This window comes from Eurypyga helias, unplaced genomic scaffold (assembly GCF_000690775.1).
Source record: "Eurypyga helias isolate BGI_N326 unplaced genomic scaffold, ASM69077v1 scaffold12850, whole genome shotgun sequence".
Taxonomy (NCBI): Eukaryota; Metazoa; Chordata; class Aves; order Eurypygiformes; family Eurypygidae; genus Eurypyga; species Eurypyga helias.
This window is the reverse complement of record NW_010223878.1, coordinates 82951-106547: the sequence shown is the minus strand read 5'-3', so window position 1 is coordinate 106547 and position 23597 is coordinate 82951. Positions and strand designations below refer to the sequence as shown.

Here is a 23597-nt window from a genome sequence, read left to right as displayed (position 1 = left end):
TTTTGTTGTCAGACGGGACTCCAGAAGGCGGAGCACATCCACAGGCTGTGCTGACTCGGCACTTGTACAACTAATGGATGGGAATCGTTAGTAAAGGATGGGAACTTTCTGAAACAGAGCAGGGGTTGAAAGGCTAGGAAGTTTACGTTTAAGCAGGAGGTAGCTTTTTTTGTTAGGAAGATTCTTCCTCCAGCTTCTCATTTCCAGCATTTTTGTGATTCATAATTCCTGTTTCAAGTTGCTGAGGAAGTTGTAGGAGGGCTTCAGAGTTGTTGGAGGGAAGTGGGTGGAGACCTGAGCTGTTCGGAGTTTAGGGTAGGTTCCTGGGAGAGGCAGACTTGAGGGGGAAGGCCTGCAAAAAAACTTGGGAGGAGCCTGTCCCTGCTCTGACAGATCCAAGGTCTCAGAGGGCTGTGCAAGGAGGGACAAACCTAGCTGGGCTCAATCCCAGGGCCAGAAATGTGGAAAGCATTGAGTGGCTGGGGCTGTGCTGCCCTTTCAGAAGAACATGGTTTTACCAAACTACCTTGCTGTTTTGGGGTTATGGCTGGGTATGACACCAGGTAGCCAAGCTTTTCCTGGAGTACTTTAAAACAAAAAAAAAAAAAATCAAACCGCCAAAAACGCAGTGTGAATGTGAACTGAATGCTGAAATATTTCCACCGCTTCTGCAATGGAAGACACATTGGAAATGTCCAGCCAGGATAGCTCTGACGTACTAACAGGTGGTTTTCTAAAGGGATGACTTTGTCAGTCATGCACTGTCTACCTTAAGGACAGTAGCTGGGGCCTTTGCTCTAGCGCATCACAGATTTGGAGCTGATATTTATCAAGCCACGAGACTGCCTGTAATTATTTATGTATTTTTGGGTAGTTGGTGTGCACTGCTGAGCAATTCACAGCAGTGACTGTGATGCTGACGTTCCACGTATAGAGCCAGGATGCGGTCTAGAAAAAGAAGAATGTTTGCACTTTCTGGAATGAAGGAAGAAGTGAATTTTGTGGGAGGGAGGGAAGGCCACAAGAGTATTGTTTGTAGTTGAAGCAGAACACATCTCTGTTACCAGATACAGGCCAGTGTACAAAAAAAAAAAAAAAAAAAAAAAAAAAAAAAAATTAAGAATAGTTCTAGTGTACATTCTAAGAATAAAATATTGGACTTCTTGTTGTTGTTGTACATCAATTAATGCAGAACATTATAATAAGGCTTATTTTATAGGGGAAAGGGAAGAGACAGACAAAACCATATGAAGTGATCAATAGTAACTTCATAGACCTCAGTGGACTGTGATGGCTATTTCAGAAATGGTGTTTTTCAAGGTTCATTGTACAGAACCACAGCTTTATGTATTTTCAGGAATATACCAGATCTTCCTTGTTCTGAGAAGACAATCTTTTTGTTAAACAAGGCATACTTTTCTCTTGTCTTAGGCCATACTAACATCATGTTTCAGATAGTTATTTCTTACTAGAAAGTCAAAGATTTAACACATTGTCTGCTTGATTATTTTAAAGACAGAAACCAAAATCTAGGTTTTAAATATAAAAAATACACTGTGATTAGGTGCTTGGTTTTAATTTTTGACAACATATCATTGTTTACTGTGGTGTTACTAGAATTATTTTGGGAAGGAGTGTTCTATACATTGACTTGCTGCTTTTCAGTCATGTATGATGCTGATATATTCAGTCAGTAATTCCCTGAGCCACCTGTTGGACGAAATATGCAATATGAGTATGGAAAAAGGTTAGGAACATGCATATATTTAAAGACAATGCTCAGATGGATAAATGTATTGGTATTCCTAGTATTCTCTTTTGTAAAAAGCTTCTTTTTTCTCCTTTTGTGTTTTAGATATTGATGAGTGTGAAAATGACTTCTACAATGGGGGTTGTGTCCATGAGTGTATCAACATTCCGGGCAACTACCGGTGTACATGCTATGATGGATTCATGTTAGCTCACGATGGCCACAACTGTCTTGGTAAGTAGTGAGTGCTGGCAAGATTTTGTGTCATGGCTGTGGTAAGGTGACCTGATCTGCTTGTTGTGTTTTCTCATTGGGTATGTTGTCAGTAAAGACTTGATCCAGATCACACTCAATAAGTTCAAACTGGTCTTTTGACTCCAGCGTGGTTTAGACCAGACCCTTAAAGCTGACACTCATAACCCTAACCCTAACTCAGTTTGCCCATCTTTAATACTGTTAAAAAAACCCTGACCTCCAAAGTCTGTGCTGGATGTTTGCATTTCTCTTTTTAAGAAAATTAATCTATCCCATCCACTTAAATGTCTGTTTCCTCCAACTTTTGTAATTCCAGTCATATCTTTAAAGAGCCTCCCCTCCCTCCTTTTAGGGTCACATAGTTCTAGGATATGCCGTATGAACATAAATTACAGAATGTTAGAAGTGAAGTGTGATGAAGGAATACTTGGACAACAAAACAGGTCAGAAGAGTTATCAGTAGTAGCTGTTTACAAGGGGAGGGACACAGTCCACTAACTGTACAAAGCCATGCTCAGAGCAGGTTCTTAATTGCTTCAACAGTCTGAGGATTTGGGGATCTGATTTTTTTTGATTGATGTCTATTGCTCTGGTTTAAATAGGTTGGGTTTATCCTGCGAGCGAAAAGAAAATGCTATATGTGTTTTGTTTTGAAATTTCTTCAAGCCAATTACCTGAAAATTTGATGTCTATTGCTCTGGTTTAAATAAGTTGGGTTTATCCTGCGAGCGAAAAAAAAATGCTATATGCGTTTTGTTTTGAAATTTCTTCACGCCAATTGAAAATGAACTTTGACTGCTATATCCAGTTTCCCATACCTGCTTACTTGGTCATTTTAACTGATCCTGGTGCCTAGGGACTATCTTTCTCAGTATTGCCCATATAAATGCAATGACCACTGTTTGGTACAGTCCCAAGTTCATTTCAAGGTGAAGTTTATAAAACAGTGTGGAAAAAAGGTATTTAATCTGTGTCATGCAGGCCCTTTTCTTTGGTTAAAAACTGAGATTCTTTGCAAAAAGAAGTTAGGAAATCAGGTAGTGAACCACAAATCATAAAGTCCAGTAACACTAATCTGCACTCACTGAAACTATGGAACAACGGCAGTTTCTGAGTAAGGATTTGGTTAGCCTTTCAGTAGATGTATTTCCTACTGGGTTCATTTTCAAAATGACTAATATTTGATCCGAGGGATTATATATCTTGACCATTGACAGGCTTTTGACTCGAACTTCCAAATTTCATTTGTTATAGAACTGACTATTTTTAAATTTATTTGCCTGAACCTGAGGTGGTCAAGTGATTAAATGTGCAAGAGCTATTTCTTGTACCAAGAGGAGCCAGCCATTCATTTAAACAAGAAAGAAAAACTCTATTTATACTAATATTTGTAAATAGCTCTTAATAAAACGGCTCACAAACATAACCAAATAGTTCAATTATTTGGAATTCAAATAACCGTGCACGTACGTTGTTTCAAACGGCTTGCTGTTTTCAGCTTTGTTTCCAAATGATTCCCACAGTAGTAGGGAAAAGTAGGTTGACAAGTAGGAACAGCAAAAGGAGTGACCTGAAAAAAGTTGCACCCTTCAGGAGATCTGTGGGATTTTATCAGACGACTGCTCTCTGGTCATGAACCATACAGGCTGGATCTGCAGAGAGCGCCAAATTTCTAGTTTTCTTTATTTTCTATTTATCCACTTGATTTGGGGAATAAAAGGCAGCCTACAACAGTGTAAACCACTGCGTTTAGGTAGGTGGCTGTGGCTGAAAGTAATGAGTCAAAGCTTGCCAACAGATTTTGCAAATTGTTTAGAATCAGTGTTTGCCCATATTCATATTCTACTCTCAGTTGACTTCTAGCGTTACCCCAAAAATGTTAGGAAATATGTTACTTCCAGAAGAGGTTCAGTGAACAAATGAGTGGGAATAATAGCAAAGGGCTACATTTCTCCCAGTATGCAACTTTTGGACACTAAAAATGTCACAATTGCCTTTCTAATTTTGAGACCCCAGACTGGGGAAGTTTCTGTTCCTCAAATGCTGATTGAATATTTGCAACTAATGAATGTTCTTTGATAAGTCTCAGCAAAATAGCTGTTTTTACTTAGAGGCACTGAAAAGAGGATCCAGGCACATTCGTCTTTCTCCCTTCTTTAAAATGAGGGTGACTTTTCTGAGGACAAAAGGGTCTGGTGGTTAAGGTCTCAGTCTGAAATCTTTAATCCTGACAGTGGCCATGCAAATCCTGCTATGATTGCCTGTTGTGCATTAACTCTGGTCGGAGACACTGTTGCTGGAAAAGAGAGAACTTCATTTTTCTGTCATCACTTGGTCCCTAGCTGGCTGCTGGCGTTATCAGTTATACTGACTGCTGAGGTAACCTCTTTGTGCCCATGAGCACAGTACTGGCTTGCAGAAGGTGGATAGTGGTTAGTCTTTTCCCTTCTGGAATAGCTGAATTTTCCTTCACTTACACTACCAGAAATGAGTAAATGCAGTTGGCTGTTTTTAAGAGGATGCAGTGAGGTCTCAAATCAAAAACAAACCTTGTATTTACACATGGATTAAATTAGGATTTCTATAAACTTTGGGAAAATTCTCCCAGCATGTGAAACTTGGTTAATTTATTCTAAAGAGCTATTTTGTCCCCCTGAGGAAATTAGGCATTGAAAGGAATTGGTCTTGATAAGTCCACTGTTTTTCACCTGTTTGCACTTTTTGAGAAACCACTTACTTTTCATGGATTATATGGAGACAAAGAAGTCTTCATAAGATTAGTGATAAAGTTTTTCACCTTTCAATGCGTTCTTTTACTCATTCCCTCTCCCCACCCCCTAACCTCTATAGGACTTTATCAAACTGTCAAAATGCAGATTGCTAGTTAGGGACCATATCATGTTCTGTGTATCAAGTTTATGTTCCTCTTAGTAAAGGCATGTAATGTTTAATTAAGTCTGTATGCACATTAAGCAGAACTGTAGCTGTTCTTGTATAGAATTATGTCATTTCCATATAATTTGTAGATAAGCCTATAAAATTCATGGTAGGTTGACTCTGAAAACCTTGCCTGAGCCATCTTCTCATACAGCACCATGGATGTATGGACAAAAGATTTGCTAAGAGTGGCCCAACATCAGACTACGCTATTCCTACCTCTCCCACATCCTTTGGCCTTCCAGGGCTCCATTTTGTCCGCATGTGGGGAACCAGGCAGCAGGAACTCTTAGAGGGCAATTCGGCTGCCTAAACATAGGAGCCTCATGCCCATGAGGACACCCTGGAGCTGGCAGATGTGATGTGAGATCTACAGGAGTAGAGCGGGAGCATAAGATGGAGGCTAGATGGGATAACATAAGGAATCTAAAATGGTATCTAACTCCGATGTTAAGACAGCTGAATTGCTCTCTCAGTGTCTTGGGCGGCATTTTATCACGCACCCATCACACAAACCTTTGTCTGGTGATTTTTAGATAGAAGGCCTAAGGTTGGAACCCCATGATAGTTCACTGATAGTCCTTTAGGCCATCTAGGAACATCTAGGAAACAGGTTGTAATGGACCAGACCGTTACATCAGGATTTCTGCATCACTTGCTTGACTGAAGTCTATGCAAAATCTTAAGCCATCTCTTCCTGTCAGGATTTACATTCCTTTTTAAACCTTCACTGGATATCTTTCTAGTAAAGTCAGTATAGCAAGATAATTGCAGTCGTCTTTATAAATAACAAACTCGGAGTATTCACAATTAATTAGGTCACACACAGTTGCCAGGTTAAGTGTTTTTTCCTGAGTTCTTATTTCAACATTTCTCTCTTTCTAATCAAGTGAAATTTCTTATTTATTTATTTGTTGGGAGGAGGTGTTTGGCTAAGAATTCATGGCTAAAATTTGTACTGGAAAATGTCCAAAACTGTCCTCAGGAGAAATCGGCTCGCTTTCTATTTGACATTTTTACTAAGGAATTTCTCAAACATAACATGAAATGACATCATAGGGAACTCAAACTATGATGAGATCCTTGTCTGGCTAAAAATACATTATTTAGCACTGTAATCTCTTGAAATAGCAGTAGTTTTTTCTCAAAATTCTGCTCAGTGGATGCAGGACTAATATTTGGTCTCATGCAATAGGTTTTCTTTATGCTTCATTTGAAACCAGTCGTGAAATACGTTTTCCCCTTTCGTGTATGAAATACCACTCTGGTTTTTTTGTAAGCAATTAGTTCACTGGTCCAGATGTTCTTTCCTGTTTGATCATTTTTTCTCCACAATCTTACTGATAAATTGATTTTTCCTTCTTTGTGTCCTTCACATGTTGAGGCACGCTGTCAATGTTCTTGCCTTTAGGAGAGATTATGGCATAATTGATGATCCTTTCCGCTAGTACCAAACCCATCTCATTTATAGCAAATCAGAGTCTGTTCTCGGATATTTGGTAAAATCTGTAAATCTACACTACAGAGTATCAACAGATAAGACTTACGCCTTTAAAACTGATTATTCAAAATATATTCCCTGCTCTGATTCTGCATGACACTTAAAGGTATTATTAATTTTTCCTATTTTTTTAACTTTCTTGGTTTAATATGAAGTAAGAAGAATGGGCTTTTGCCTATGTTTAAGTGCAGTATTGATACGAGGCCTCTTTGGCAGTTGGGTGTACTTGTACTCTGTCTTCGTGTCCTCTGGAAGGATTTTAAGGCAGCAGATAGCAGAGAAGGTGGACGTGGTGTAAGCTGGGTGTTGTAGATCTTTGGCAGTTGGGTGTACTTGTACTCTGTCTTCATGTCCTCTGGGAGGATTTTAAGGCAGCAGATGGCAGAGAAGGTGGACGTGGTGTTGTAAGCTGGGTGTTGTAGCAAGTGAGAAATGTGATGGGTGGGGTTGCCATAGAGAAGGCTTGAGAACTTGTCTTTCTTTTCAGTGAGAATTTCAGGGGAGCTTGGCATAGCTGCCACTATTGGGTGTACTTGTACTCTGTCTTCATGTCCTCTGGGAGGATTTTAAGGCAGCAGATGGCAGAGAAGGTGGACGTGGTGTTGTAAGCTGGGTGTTGTAGCAAGTGAGAAATGTGATGGGTGGGGTTGCCATAGAGAAGGCTTGAGAACTTGTCTTTCTTTTCAGTGAGAATTTCAGGGGAGCTTGGCATAGCTGCCACTATGGTGACTCCAGAATCTACCCAGGAGGGTAAGAGAGAATTTCCTGGCAGTTTTAGTATACTTTCAAGCTACTGGGATAGGAATTATCATATGGAAATAAACCTTCCATTCATTTAGTAGCAGTAAGGCTTCACCTGGTGGAGGACTATTCAGTTTAGGGTATTGCACTTGGATGAAGCCGAAAAAGAACAGTTAGAATGAGTGATCTAGAAAACATAGAATCATAGAATATCTCCAGTTGGAAGGGACCCGTAAGGATCATGAAGTCTGTCTTGGCTAATGCCAGAAGAATGAAAGAAAAATATAGTTTTCTCCTTGGGAAGAGAAGATGAAAAAGAAGACGCAATAGTCATCAGATCCAAAAAAAGGCTGCTGCAAAGAATTACATTTTTTAGCGCTTTGTTTTTGTATCCCCACCAAAGTGAATAAGGTAGTACAATAGTATTTGTTTACTCCACTTGGAAAATTCAGAGTGTTTCAATTATTTTTCCTTTCTCCTGAAGGAATATCATTTGGAGTACCATCATCTTCCATTAATCTCTCTCCTACTATATAAAAATGTAAGCTTCCTGGGAGGGTATTATGTGCTGTATTGGTCTGAAGCATCACCAAAGAGAGTTCTGAATTTTATCATGGATTACTAAACCTTGGGATTTATCCAGGAAGAGCTTCTGGAAACCTTGCTGAAAGCAGTTCTTGCTGATGTTCCTGACTAGTTCTTACAAAATTATTCAGCATCTGAAAATAGAAGGTGTGTCATAGTTATTTGGATCAGAAAGCAAATCACCTTGCTTTGCTAAAATTCCTTGCCAAAGGGCTCACATATCAGCTGATACTCCAGCTCTTCCAAGCCTTCTGGAAACCACCTATCTGTGATCAGAATGTGAAAAAGTGAGGAAATAAGGGTGTGCAAAAAAAATATGTAGCAACTAAACCTGATTATTATTGGTTCTTACTTGAGAACCCAATGTAATAGCTCCTCCATCCTTTTTTCCTGGAGTCAGAGTATTGCATACATATAGTTAGGGAATTCTTCCTAAAAACCTGACATAACTCATTATGGAGTGGCCCAGAGGAGGTCACAAAGATGCTCCGAGGGCTGGAGCCCCTCTGCTATGGGGACAGGCTGGGAGAGTTGGGCTTGTTCAGCCTGGAGAAGAGAAGGCTCCGGGGAGACCTTATAGCACCCTCCAGTGCCTGAAGGGGCTACAAGGCAGCTGGGGGGGACTTTTTACAAGGGCCTGTAGTGACAGGACAAGGGGGAACGGGTTTAAATTGAAAGTGGGGAGGTTTAGATTGGATATCAGGAAGAAGTTCTTCCCGGAGAGGGAGGGGAGGCACTGGGACAGGTTGCCCAGAGAAGCTGTGGATGCCCCATCCCTGGAAGTGTTCAAGGCCAGGCTGGATGAGGCTTGGAGCAACCTGGGCTAGTGGAAGGTGTCCCTGCCCATGGCAGGGGGTTGGAACTGGATGGGCTTTAAGGTCCCTTCCAACCCAAACTATTCCATGATTCTATGATTATTTTTGTTTTGCCTGACCAATCTAGGTGTGAAAAATATTTAATGCTAGAGAATGGAGTGATTATTTTCTTTTGCTTATCCATTCAGAGATAAATATGAATAGCTCTGAAGTACTACTCATCTCTCTCTCTCTCTCTGTGGGTTTGGTTGGTTGTATTTTTTTTTTATTTTCTCCTTAGCTCGAATTTGTGATAGTCCATTTTTAGTGGGAAGTAAGCATGGCTTTTTTGCAAAGCCACTTCTTGCTTCCAGGTTGCATTCATTTTAACTCTTCTTTCTTCTCAAGATTAGCATAGGTTTCATGAAGCACTCTGCTCTTTATAATTGAATTAGTAGTTGTGCTCAAGAAGGTTGTAAACTCTTTGTAGAAACCATCAAAAACGATACAAAGGAACATGGAAAAAATTTATTACAATGTATTCAGTCACGTATTTATTTTATTTATATGTTTTTCTGTGGTATTAATTGCTGTATTAATTAAATTGCTGTATTAATTAAACTCCTGAGGCAAACTAGGAGCAGCTGGTCACAGGCCTTGGAGTAACATCTGCCCGTTATAAAATGGGGCGTGGAATCTCAGATCAGTATAAAAGTTTGGTTAATGTTTTGAACCACCCACTTCCTTTTCTTCTAAGGTCTGAGGTTAGGATCTAAACCCAAGTTCCTGCCTTGCCGTGGTCCGTTAAAATCTGTTGGCTTATTTTAAGGACGGGGAGAAGTTTTAAGCCGCGTATGCAGCCTTGACTTCTGCCTGGGTAGTATCAATCTACAATCTGATTCAGAGGACAAAAAGAACATACACGTGTATGTATTTCACATCACAGTTAGAACCCAAACTCTGCCTATTCTTACGCTTCTGTCTGACTGTATACCCCGGGACAGGGGATCATGGCCAGATCTGCCTATCGACACGAAGTGGGAGGAGAGTCACAAGTGTATGATGTCTCATGTCTAAAGCTCCCAGATGTAAAATGCCAAGAAGTGGTGCATAACTCATTTCGGGTTGCATAATCACCGCTGTGATTACAGAGACCAGTGTCTTCCTTTTAATTTAGCTTTTTCTTCTCCAGGCAGCTGTGCACAATGAGTTGCTTGCTTGAACTCCAAATGAATGCTTCTATTAGTGATGTTTATTTTTCTTTATGTTTCCCAACAGTTCAAATAGGTTTTATCTTTTTTTTTTTTTAATGTGAACATTTTTAATATAAAACCAAACAGCTTTTGCAAAACTGGTTTTAGTTTCATAAAAACAAATATTTCAGAGAAGCTGAAAAATGGTCCATTTTCTTGGCTGTGTTCCAGTTTTTCTTGCCCTTCTTTCCTAATTCCAGGAGACCGTTAGGTGAGCCAACGGTTAAGTATTGTCCTCCTCTAGCACATCAGCAGGGCCTCTAATAATACTATCAGTCATAAACTCTTTTCCAGATTTTCAGGGTTGCTAATCGTAAGCTCCTTGGCAGATGGAAGAGGGTTGAACAAACCCAATACCCTTCTTTTCTTAGCTCTTCATTTTTACTAAAGCACATGTAAAATTATAGTATTTTTGTAGAGAAAGTTATTAATCTAAATCTTGAAGCTCTTATTCATTTCCAGTGATTCCAGTGCGAGTTTTGCTAGAGCAGAACTTCAGGACTTGGCAGGTTTTATGTCTTAAGAGAAGGAGACCAGACTCCCAAATCGGGGCTCAGTGGTTGAGTGGCAGGGATCTGTTCTAGATGTGAGGGGCCCAGGCACAAGATGGGAATGGGGACCTATATAATATACATTTACAGACAAGAGGAAAAGTGTTGAAATGTGTTAACAACAGATTTATCTGTATCTTTTAAACCTCTATGAGTTCTGTATTTCTGCAAATCGTGACTGTCAGTGATGGGGTCTTTGGAGCATAGTAAGAACGTTGGGATGAAAGAACCCCTGCCAATGGGGGCCCAGAGGTATTAAGCTACACCAGGCAAGCTGCATGAATGCATACACAAAAATCCACACTGCAAATGACACAACTAACTGAATTTTAGTGACAAATGCATTCTTTCAGTGCAGAAAAATGTGCGTGCACTTTTAAAAGTTCTTTGTTTTTCAGATGCAAACCTAAATGATAGTTGCTTTCTAATATCTTTCTTCACAGAAATAATTTTTACTCTATTACTGTTTTCAGATTTTTTATCGGTCTTGCTTGGTCTGTACATTAGATGAAGGATAACAGCTGTGATTCCTCACAGCAATTTAAAGTATCCAGTCTTTGTGGCATGCATCAGATTTTATAACATGTTCTGCTATTCCGCAATGCCTTCCACTAACTGATGACTGGGTGCTCAGCAAACGTGAATAGCCAGGGTAAGTAAGTGTTCTGTAGGCAGTGCTGTATTAGATGTTCACGTACAACTTCTGTGTGCACGTGCTTTCTTTCGGAACTTTGTTGCCCCCATCTTGTAAGAGTCTTCAAGTGGTAGTGGGTAATCGTAGAAATAAATGAAATCTCTTTGGGATTATAATATGTTAGTTCCTCTTTAAACCTCAGATGTAGGTTGATGGCACCTGGTAGCTAGAAATTTCCAGACACTGAGCCATTGCAGCCCCATCACTTCATGGCAGGTCCCATGATGGCTGGATGAGAATTGTTATGGTGTTTGCCTGCAAATCTGAAAAACATTTGACAGTCAAGAAGTCAAGCCCTACGTTTCTATAAAGCTTATGAAGCCCTCAGATTAGGATTCCCTTGCTTTAAATGTCCTAGGCTGTACTTCAGCTGATGGAATGTAAATGTCTGCATACAAGCCATCTATCTGCACATACCTTGGAGTCACTAGAAAGAAATAGGTATTTTGTGAGCGTGACTGTCCTCATCCTAAAGTATATATTTCCTGTAGTTCGCATGAACTGCTCCCTGTTTTGTCATGGGTGCAGTCCCATGGACTTCAGTGAATCAACATCTTTGAAAATAGGATTGATCAGAAGTTTGGAGCCTAAAATTGGAGACTAATTTTGAAAATACATCCATGTTCACTCTGGAAATCCAGTAAAAATATGGAATTCTCATTGTGGTTAATGGGAAGGCCTCCAATATTCAGCCCTCTCTGAAGACCAGATCTAAACACACTACTGTTCTTACCCTTTTTTTCTATTTCTCTATCTGAAAGTTTCCCCCTTCAAAAGTACTTTAATGTTTGGTCACCCCACATTAATCTTTTGAGTTCAAATGAGACATAACTTTCTTTACATGTTAATTTGCCATATGTTTGCTTTCTTAAGCCAACGTGATCTGAGAAGTGCGAGTATAAATCAGCGTAGGCTCAAGGTTTTTTGTTAGGTATGGGGAAATAATCAAAAGTGTGGAATAAATCTCGTTCGCTGTCAACTATGAAGTTAGATTCTCAGACTGTCATAATAAATTAAGAAACTGGGAGCTATGTGACAGCAGCATCAATCTCAGTCTCTTGTTTCTGCAAGTCTTCTTGTTGTCTGAGTCTTTTTTTTTTTAAATACTTACTCCCTGGAGGAGGTAATCAATCACAGTAAAGATTTCCTTACATGAAACACTCTGGAAAGTAAAGAATAATCAGCTTAAAGTGTGAAGTTAGTATGTATAAGTTAAATAAGTTAAATCCCAAATGAATGCTCTTATTTGGTCTGATACGGCTGTAGATGGCTATGTCTTCGTTCAGCAAGGTCAGAGTTTTAATCTACATTTTCTTTTGCATCCTTACTGCTTTATCTTGTTTGTATTTTTTTTGTCTCTTTTGTTAATTCATCTTAACTTTCTCCTAACAGCAAATTTCTAAGCCAGTGTGGCCTACATTAACGTATACCTTAAGAGAAAAAGCTATAAAATACATTAAAATTAACCAAATCTTTGGGAACACCACATAGTCTTTAGGTCTTACGTAAAGCGAGGCAGAAAGTGTATTCACCCGAGGGTGCAGGATTTTAGCCTGTAATGGGTGTGTTTACCAGTCAGATGTGTATGACGTTCAAGTGTTCCCTCATGGAAAGGTGTCTTTGTCAATCCTACAAAACACATGGATCCAGTTAAAACACTGTATTCCTACAGATTACAAAAAGACATCAAAGTGGAGAGCAGTGGGGTTGTCTGGTCTCTCATTTCAAATGTGGTCACTGTCGTTACACAGTGCTAGAATGCAGTCAGTTCTTGGCAGTGTTTTATTTACAATAAATGGAATTATTTATACAGTCAAGAAATAGCTGTTGGAAAGAATAGCTGCTGCATAACTGCTTATTGTATTAGAAAATGAAACAAAACTCTCATCCAATATGGATGAGTACCAGATGAAAGGTTGGTTGGGAATTTCCTTGCGAAGCAGATTTCAGGGTCTCAGCTTTCTGTAGAGTCCTGCTTTTGCTGTCTAATCCTTTCCATGAATTTCTGCATCTTGATTTTTTCATGATTTCTGCATCCATGAATTTCTACACATTTTGACTTCAGTGTACAATGTGCAAACTTAAAAGTTTGAATCAGAGTACAAGACCGATATAGAGGATTGTTTTTACTGCTTCCATTACCTGCTGCAGGCTTCAATGCAAACCTTTCTCAAGCAACTCAAAATGCACCCCGTGTACATATTCCTTACTGGAATGATATCGGAGCACAAGAAGTTGTGTTACATAAAACAGGGCAGGAAGGAACATGGGCTAGTTGATGGTAGCATGGTTTAATATGACTTTGTGATGACTGTTGCTAACATCTAAATAATAATGATAGCTCATTGATTAAAACATTGATTTAAAAGTCACTGAACATACTTTACAAGAATGATTGCTTAGAGAATTTGGAAGGTTTAAGATTAAAGTAAAATTTATGATTATGGAATGTGGAAATAAATGTTTTGAAACAATTAAAATGAGCTTTGTTAGGTAAGACAGGAGCGGACATACGGTATTTTGCTGTAGGATGGAAGCTGAAATGAGAGTCAGGGCAAAGTTTTTCCACTTGATCTTACCAAAAGAAAATTCTAAGTGAAGAGAAAGTTGCTACAGCAATGAGCATTAGGCTGTAGTACAGCCTCTTCAGCAGAGTGATCATACCTTAGTTGAAACAGAATGGAAGTAGAATTGGAGAGTTCAAAAGAATGGAAAGATATATTTATTGAATTTATTTAGACGGCAGTGTTACAGATACTCCTCAACAAGAATCCAGCATCCAGAATTCTGGGAGCCTCTGACTTTGTGTGCTTTAAGTCTTCTGTTAGTGAGCGTACTTTCATAGGTTTTATTCCTCTCGTAAGAAGAGCTGTGCAGAGAGGACAATATTTCTGTTGCAAGACCTTGAATGTCATCTTCGATTTGAAAATTGTGAATATAAAACTGTATAGTTCTTCATGGGGAAAAAAGTGGGACTTTTATTATTGTAGGGTACACTGTACAGTTTTTGATGCTAATTTTTTTCTTGTATTGCCTATTTTATCAGACAACATACTAAACAGAGAAAATTCATAGGTGAATTTTTTTTTGTAATGATTTTTGATTAAATAAACTTGAATGGGAAAGAACTACATTTTTCTGCAAGATCGTTTTCTCCTACAGAGTTTCTCCAACATAATGTGTTTATAAGTATACAAGCAACTTGCAAGAGAGGTGATCTGATTTTGCGTATCTCAATCTCTAAATGATTTTTTGCAAGTATTCCTAGTGTATTTCTATCATAAGCAATACAGTCTGAAAACTTTCCACTACTGATAATTATACTGTTATATTAAAGTAATTAGAGAGTCCTATTTTTCAGATACATTTATTAGCAAATAAAGAGTAGCAGTATTGCGTTCTTAAAAATAGTTTTTGTAATTCAATTATCATGAGCATATGCATTGGTATGTTTAAGCTGAACTGTGGAGCTTGAATGATTTCCTTTGAAAAAGTTGATAAACTTCCTTTAATTATTTCTGTTGTTTATTTTAAAAGCATAACTAAAAAACTGCTTCAGAAATTAATCAGAGAAGCCATAAAAACTACTAATATGACAGTGAAGAACGAGTTCTGGATCCCACTGGTGATTTGTAGTGTCAGGAATGGAGCTGCACTTGCAGGACAGGGAGCCAGACTTTTGCTGTGTGACGTATAAATCGCTTAGGCTGGTTAGGGGTTGTGTGAGATGCTAAGCATCCAGATCCCAGTGCATCCCTTTCCATGCACCCCAGATACGAGCCATGGTACCCGCTCCTGTGCAGCTGCAGCGCTTTCTTTAACAGACCCTAGACTGTCTATATGCCTCCCAGTGTTATTCAGCACCTAAAAAATCTTCTGAAACATCTTAGGGAAGTCTAAGAGACTTGATTTTACTCACTTCAGAAATAATTGGAAATACTCCTCCTAACTATAAATTCAGTATCAATTAGGCTCTGAAGGTCCCACAGGCTCAGCCTGTTAATGATGGCACATTGAAAGCACGTGGAAACTCATTCTTGTGCTCTGTAACGACATGGATATCCACGGTATGGGCAGAGTTTTGCTTTGAGTGTTTGATTTTGAAATCAGAACTCAAAGACCTAGTCTAGGAATCCGAACTCCGTATGAAAAAGGTTCCAACAAGTGTCAACTTTGTAATTATACCCAGGCTACATGTCTGAGAGCAACTTCAGGGACTTCAAATTGCAGAATTTGTCAGTGGACAGTCAGTCCATTTGCCCTAACATGTAAATACTTTTCTCTCTGACTAAGATTCTGTACAAACAGCATCAGAAAGCTTTACATTCTTCCTGTCACTTACAGATTAACTTGTGCATGAAAGACAAGGTTTTCTCCCTTGTGTATGTATTTAACCTATCCGATGCAACTGCAAAGTGAGTAGATGCATTAACTTCATATACTTGACACAGATTACAGAAGACCACGAGTCTTAAGTACTTTGATTTATTAAAAAATGCACACTGTTATAGAAATCCGTTCATGTGTTCCCAGGTGCTGGTGAAAAGAATATACAGCTCTGATGAGTTTCATGGGGAAGGTGGGGATGAGGCAGTTGTTTGGTTTGATTTATTTTAGGTTCTTTGTTTTGGCTTTACACTACCATGCGAGCTCCAAATTTATTAAATTCATCCCTTCTTTACATAGTTGTGATGTTCCTGAAGTCAGGTCTTTGACCGCTGTTGCTGTTTTTTGGTAATCCCAGCCCTCTTACCGATCAAGGCAACGCTGATGTCTCTTTGAGAGATGCGTGTGGCTGCCGGTGTTCATCTGTTGAGTTGCATAGCACTAGCACAATTTACTGTGGCTTTTATCTGCTAATGGGCATCTGCTGCTTCACTGGTGCACGGGTGTCCAACTGTTTTCTAAGGCTGTTTTCTTAAAACCAGGTGGAAAAAAAACCCCAACCAACCAATCCAGCTTGCCTTGTGTAACACAGCACAACTGGGTTGAGTGGTAAGCTAGTATTGCTGTTCCTTATTAAAAAAAATAATTAATGTTTACTGTAAGATCTTGAATATCTTTGAGATATTTCCATCAAGAGAAATCAGAGAAAATAATTGTCCCAAATGTTGCTTTTTGTGTTATTCTTGTTTAGGAGAGGAAATGCTGAACTACTTTCCCCAGTGGCGTAAATGCCCATTTCTCCAAGCATTTGGTGCCATATGAAGTATTCATTCCCTTAAAATGTACCTACTGAAACTTCTCAGAAACTGAGGTTGCATTTACAAAACACTTTTCACCAATGGAGATAATTTCAAGAAAATTTAATTGCTTTGCTATGACCTACAGGAGCAATTTCAGCACTTTCAAAACATTTTCAGCGTTTTCCTGTTCCCCAAAAGTTTCATGCATAGATACATGTCTGACTAAGCCGGTGTTTCTCAGTTCCTGATATAGTTCTCTTTTCAGTGTGTGGAAGGTTGTACTTCAGACTCTCCCATTTCTTCCACTTTTCATGGGCTTTAAGTATTATCAATATAGAGAGTGAGAATGACTTCACACCCTACTGGATGCTGCAATGCTTAGTTTAAAATCTAAAGAGTCCCCTAACTGTGTTACTGACAGAAAACAAAGAAAATCATAATCTAGCCATTTCCTTGGCTTTTATTCTGAGAGCTCAGCAACAAAATTCTTCATGTTGTATAGCCTTAGAAAATGTTACCAACTGGAAATTAAACTATTCTTTCGTTTTTCTTGCTAAGTTATATGCTTTGTTTGACCCGTAGCAAAATGTTTTTCATTTTCATAAGAGGAAAATCAAAACAAACAAAAAAGCAGTTTTGAGTTAACCCAAACCGGATTTTTCTGATCCTGCCAGGGTCTATAAGCAGATGTAAAAGAAAGCAGTAGTTATCTTGGAAGAAGGACATAGAATACTGCTTCTGTTGAGCCTGCAGCAGTTAATGATGCTCCAGAGAAAGCCCCCGGGTAAGACAGAGTAAGGGACATTATGACAATAGACTGGATAATTTACTCAACTTGTCCCAAACTTTACTTTCAGCTGATCAGGACTGCTGCTTGTTTGTATCTGTTATTAATTTTCCTCTTTCTAGTTTATGGCGGGTTGTTAATCCATCATTGCAAGGCGGAGTGCCCTACATGCAGCTAGACATCATTGGGAATGGCAAGCTGATTGCTAATGGGGCCAGGGCTGTCTGAGCCTCACAGTGGAGCCTCATGCCAGGCTGGAGGCTGCTGGCATTCCCTAGACAGTGTCGCTGCAGATGGACAGAAGCAGGGTCAAATTAATCAGAAGAATGGGTAGCTTATTAAAAAAGAATTGATTTGGAACTTTGCTGTGTGTAGGTGCAGTTATTGGGAGGCCACCCTGTCTATGTGACTGTCTGAAAAGTGGGCATGGTTACCAAGTGAGAGGATAGAAGCTACAACACAGACATCACAGTAAGGGGCTTGGATGTTTATTTTGGAAATGCTAAAAGCTGTGAAGAGGGTTTTGGTGTCTTAGAAGGACGGACAGTGGTGCCCAGTTTTCAGGAAATTAATAAACAAGCCACGTCAGGAGACTTGAACCCGATGCAGTATTTGCGCAGTGTCCGTGGGGCTGTTTACTTCATCTCAGCAAATGGGCAGACATCAGAGGCAGCAAGGTTAAGTTCGTGCGCTGAGGGAGTATTTCCCGTGCTCTACACAGCAAAGGAGTCTGTTGCAGTCGCTTTTACACTGTGTTTGTGTAGGGTGAGATAGAAGGAATTCCATTGTGCGTCGCAAAATAGCTACAGAAACAATGATTTTAAGCATTCCCTTTCAAGTTGTGCACATCTGTAACTGTGCAGGCAAACAAGAGGGGTGTTGAGGTGATAGGTGATTGTAGCCCATCCGGAGACAGGATTCTGCAGGAGGGATCATGGGCACCATTGGAGGTGTATCCTTGGACGTAAGAAGGGGGTGGTTCTAGGGGTCAGTTCCTTGGTCATTTTAGAATTATTTCAGTATTCATCACCTAAGAGCATACTCGTGATTATTACTTCATGTTTCTCTCCTGTAAAATACGCTTTATTTTTCAGGGAGAGGTAATTTTTCACAGCTTTTGGTTTTGTTTTTAACGTCTACTCCAATAAACATTCATTCACAGCTGTAGGATCTGTTTTTTTTGCAAGTGTATCTTTTCTCAGCAAGGGCCCAAGTGAAGATTTCTGCAACTGTGTTGGTGAATGAGGTACTGGATTCAAGGTTTTGGTGTTCTTTTTCCTTTTCTTCACCACATTTTTCAGTTTCTGAAAGAAGGGGACAAAAGCAGAATTCGACTATTTGCACATAAGGCTAGATTTGGGCCCCGCTTTTAAATTCTTGGTGAAGTCTGAGGTATGAATGCTGTGTGCATAGGTAGCAGTGTCTCTTTCTTCTAATATTTACCTTTGTGTGCTCGTATAAAGTTGGTCTAAGGAAGATAGTTTAGCAGTTATTTCAATTATCAATGATTCCTATTTCCATGCCCCTCACAGCTGACGCAATGTATCACCCTCCCTACCTTGACAGCATGTCACTGCTTGTGTGACCATTCCAGCACTAACACCTACCTACAGCCTCTGATCTGATACCACTTGCTTCACTCCTACATGCCAGGTTTACTCTTTGGGCTTCCACAGCTGTCTTGAAATCAGATCTTCCAAGACACCCACTCCAACAGAGCATCATGGTACTTGGACTGAATGGAATAGAGAAGTGAGAAGAATACGTGCCAAATGTTGTTGTCATCAAGGTTAGCTTCTAGAAATGAGCACTTTTTGCTTTAAACATGATATACTGAAATCATTCAAATAGTCTCTGTAATTATCTTATTTGTGTACTGCGGTCCTTCATGCCTCAAAATAGAGGAGGTAGACAGTACAAGGCTGAGGGGGAATCTGTAAGATCAAGAAAGATGAAGAAAATGCCAGTAGGGAATGAATATTCACTGTTTCTTACAATAATGGCATTAGGGGGCATTCATTCGGTGAAGCAGCATGTTTGAAATAAACAAAAGGGTGTCTCATATAACTCATAATTAAACTGCAGAAGTCATTTCCCCGTTGTGTTGGGTTCAGAAGTGATTAAACAAATTCATATAGGAAAGACCCTGCAGTGACAAGGTCTAGCGAGTGATTTCGGAAGGTTGATGGGTACGTGATTGCTGACAGCTGGAAGAGCATGCCAGCAATGGTTCTCTCGCATCTCTACAGTCTTCTCCTGAGTGTTAGCTGCAGGGCAGCAGTGTCAAAGGGAGGATGCTGGCCTATGGTCTTTTGGAATAAGAGTAAGTGTGGCTAGTAGTAAATCCAGGAATGTGACTTTTTTAATGACAGTTTCAGCTAGCCTTCTGACTAGAAATACTCAGAATATGATGAGTTTAAAATTCCAGAATTAGGCACTCGTATTTTCTGAGTTTGTGGTTGCTAATCATTTCTCTTACAGATACAAGACATCCTCAGTGGTGTTTTGTGGTAAAATTGGAGGAAAGTCTGAAGTACTGCTATCAGTAGTTCACCTCTCTGTCATGATGTTCTGCACTGGTAAAATAGGCATCTTAGAGAAACCCTCCAAAAGTTTTAGGCAGTAGCTTAGGGAAGAACTAGCAGGATCAGCTTCGTGGATCATGTGCCAAAGTCCTGTTTTTAGAAGTCTCCAAAGAATCTTAGTGCTATAGTAAGTGGATTGATCTGTGACTTCCAAATGCTTTGGAGACTTGGAAGGTGAGGCTCAGATTTCTGAGGGGCTTAAGTGCTTATGAAAATGCAAACTGTAAAGAAAAATGTCAGAAGGAAGAAAGGAAGGGGAGGAAGTGGACATTGGACATACAGTTCTTGTCTTTGACTCTGTGTAGTGTTTCTGCTTGTGTATCTTCCTGCGTGAGGCTTTGGTTTCAGGTACCCCCCGCAAACCTTTCTCCCTTGATGGTATCCAAACAGGACACTCGATCAGAACAGCTTGTTTAGGCCAAATACTGTGGGAAGCTCTGAGCCAGAACAGGGTGAAATACCAGTGGAGCTAGTTTGAAAAGTTCATCAGATAAATTAAATGACAAGCCGAAAGCATTTGTTTATTTAATAAATAAAACATCCATCTTTATCAACTGTAATGTTTCCTACCCTTTGATACTGTTCCACACTGCTGCTTTCCGGAGGATCTCATCTCACCCAGATACAGAACACAGGTTTGATTATGTGAAGGCGGTGGGTCAACAAGCTTATGAAAATTCAGATACGCATTACTTTGCATAATGCTTCTGATATGGAGATCGACCTGTGTCATCTGTATGTATGCATCCATTATCACTCCTTCTCTTTTGAAAGATACTTCTCCTTTCCCAGCCTCTCCCTGAGCTAGCTCTTCCCTTATTCCTTGTTGTCCTGATGATGGCTGGCCTGTTTGTAGTCCAGGCCATCATCTCCCTGAAAACGTAGGTTTTTCACTCTGGTCTAAACTCTGTCTAAGCAATTCTAGCTCTTATGCTAATTGTCATTTTAGCTATGTGTGCTGATAAGCAGTACTTAAGGGCTGTGTAAAGTGAGTTATTTCTAGATACTTCCATCAGGGATTGTCTTTGGTAGACGTAATCACAGGACAGTTCTTTGTGACAAGTGTTAAAGAGAATGGCTTAAGGACATATATTCACTTTCTCCTAGTTTTTCTTCCTCTTTTTGAGGATGGGGGCTGGAGCAGGCATGTGGGATAACCATTTGAGCTCAGGCCAGGTGAGAACCTTTTTGTGAGTTTGGATTGTGTAGGTTTGCTGAAACCTTGCTCCAGCTTCCACCCTGGGATTATCAGTAGGATTTTAGGCTCAGCTCTTCTGTAAGTAGTCGATAATGTACTCTAGGAATCGGCACACTGTCAGGTGGTGAAACCAAGCTAAATAAAAAAAGTTTTGCCAGATAAGGAGCCTACGAAGTGGACTGGGGTTTCCACATGCCAGTTTAAAGGGAGACCTGCACCTGCTGCCTTGGGGCTGCTGTTCTCAGGGAGACAACCCCGCTCCTGGATAAGATGACCATTGGTAGCTCATTGTGCAAGAGGTTGCACAAAATGTGCAAGAAGACATGTCTGTCTGCTTTAAAAAAAATATTCCTTTATAAAATACTCTTTATAAGAGTAATTAATAAAGCTTGTATTTGTGCTCAATTTTAAAGTTTTTAAAATGGGTTTAGGTGGGGCTTAGAGTAGATGTTTGAGTCAAGGGATTTTACATCATAAGTGACTTTTCTCCTATATCTAGAGGTAGGCACTGGGGTGCAGGTCTCCAGCAGGTGTAAACTGTCACACAGAGTGGCAACAATTAAAGCTCTCACCCTCAGTTTTTCAAAACAGTCAGCAGCCCAGTTTGACATGACGAGCCTCCGAAACTGGAGCCCGAAGAGTTTTATTGAAAACCTGGCTACTTATTTTGGTGTTTACGTCGAACTTAATCTCTATAAAATCTGGTCCAAAATGCAATCTGACATTTGCAGCATTACCAATGTTTACATGTTCAGCTGGGTAACTTGAGCTGCACCGAACCAGTGTTGCACAAACAATGAAAGAAAGAAAAAAAAACCCTTTGGCAGCTATTTCATCTGTAAACTTTCAGATACGTGGAGGAATTACTCTGCCAGATCTACCAAAGCTTGAGCTCATTGAGTATCCTAACTTCAGAGTATTTCTTTACACCATTCTATAAACTCGGTTAGTAATAGGCTGATCATAAAGCGACTCTATCAGAAAGAAAGTTTACGAAATAAATACTTCAGTAAATATTTTCTGGGCAACCATGTGTAATAGATTGCTTGGTATGGTGGATAATAAGCAGTACTGCCTTTTAAGACTGCAGTAATGCAGAGTGCTCCAAGAAGCCTGACCCTACTAGGATTGAGGCCTGAGAAGAGAAAATGTTGATCCCAAACCATGAGGCCAAGATTTATTGGAAGGCTTGTAGTATGGAGATAGAGAAGTCCTAGATTCCAGCTGCTCCCTTTCTTCAAATCCTTCTCTTCATAAATGCATATTAAAATAAATTTCAGGCAAATAATTTAAAACAATCAGAAGAAATTCCTCATAGTAAAACTTTTTAAAGAGTTTAAATTGTCCGAACTTTTATTCTAGCATATGGGGCTTGGTGGTAAATTGAACTGTCTCTTTACAGAAGTGGTAAATCACCAGCATTTTCTATCAAGAGCAGAAAAAAAAATGTTTATAAATCATTGCATTTGTTTTAGATTATTCATCAGAGCTGGAAGGCAATTGTTCAAGTTGCTTTGTGATACTATAAACAGAACACTTGGAAGGCTGTGTAATTTGTAGCAAAACTTGTGGGTTTATACATGTACCAACTCAGAATTTTTCCTTCAGTAAGTGTGCAACTAATCTTCCGGAGAGGAGGATTCCAGTGTGCTGTTTTGAAGGAACAAGTCTGAGTTGGCTTTCATAGGGCAGCAAGACCTGCTAACTTGCAGAGGAAAGGTCTCACAAAGTTGTCTAACTTATCTTTCCTTCTTACACTGCAATAGGCAAGGAAAGTCTTCACTTCTCCCTTTCCTGTGCCCTTCCAAACTGCTCTGATGAGGTTAGGAAAAGGTTCAAATCTGGAAGAGAGTAAGAACTGAGGAAAGGGAGGATTTTGCTACAGAAAATTTGAGACAATGGTGCTTAACATTCCCTGGTAAATAAAAAAGGAGAAGGACCGTCTGCACCCTTGCATTGTAGTTCAAGACAGGAGGACACTGCCTGGTTTCCCTGGGTACTGCTGTAATTACCCTAGAGCCTTTTTTCTCTGTGAGAAAGGGCTGGAGTTTGTGTCACATGAAGCGCAGGCAGCACACCAGCACAAACAGCAATAGCAGGCTTAGCCCAGCTAGCTGGCCCTCTGTTCCCAGCTGAGTGTCTCCAGCATTTCAGAGCCTCCTGGCCTTGCCTGCAAGAGGAAAGCAGCTTGGGTTTACCTTAGCGTGTTGTGGCCAGTCCTGGAGGAATTAATTTCTGCAGGAGCTGTGCCGCCTCTTCTGAGGTTCTGAATGTTGTGGATTATTTAGCTTTGTCGTGTTCTCCCCACCCTGCCAAAAAAAAAAAAAAAATAAAGCAAAACACACACCAGCTCATTTACAGACACGTTGGTGCACACCATGAAACAGCTTACTGGTTGCGGGGTCTCCATAAAAATGGCAAAGATGGATTTTTCAGGTGGCAACTTGCTTTTGTTGGAAGAAAAAAACAGAAAATGGATACGATACACCTTTTATGAACAAAGCAGGAGGGTTGCAAGGTTGAATGTGGTCAGATACCCTTCCGTGGCAGTGGTTTCACAGTGCTGAAACATATGTCTGTGTTAAACGCAACAGCATAAAAACTTCTGTGCCAAAGAGAGGTGATGTGGGATAGGCAGGGACCTTCAAACCAGCCAGTAGCTAATGTTGCCTTTGTGGTTTTATATATTTGCCTATTAAAATGACAATACAGACATGGAACATTTAGGTTTAAGAAGCCTTCTTTTCATTAAACAACATTAAACAAACTGACAAAGTAGG

General features: G+C 39.8%; 1 protein-coding gene across 1 annotated transcript in view; it reads left to right on the top strand.

Annotated features, from left to right (window-relative positions):
• Window positions 1-941: 941 nt before the first annotated feature.
• The window catches only part of LOC104512747 (signal peptide, CUB and EGF-like domain-containing protein 1), a gene marked incomplete at its 3' end in the record, with an annotated part of 86743 nt that continues 64087 nt past the window's right edge, over window positions 942-23597 (top strand). Inside the window, exons 1-2 of the mRNA XM_010155881.1 lie at window positions 942-1026; window positions 1856-1984. Coding sequence (XP_010154183.1) covers window positions 942-1026; window positions 1856-1984 — 214 coding nt within the window. The remainder of the gene's footprint in view (window positions 1027-1855; window positions 1985-23597) is intronic.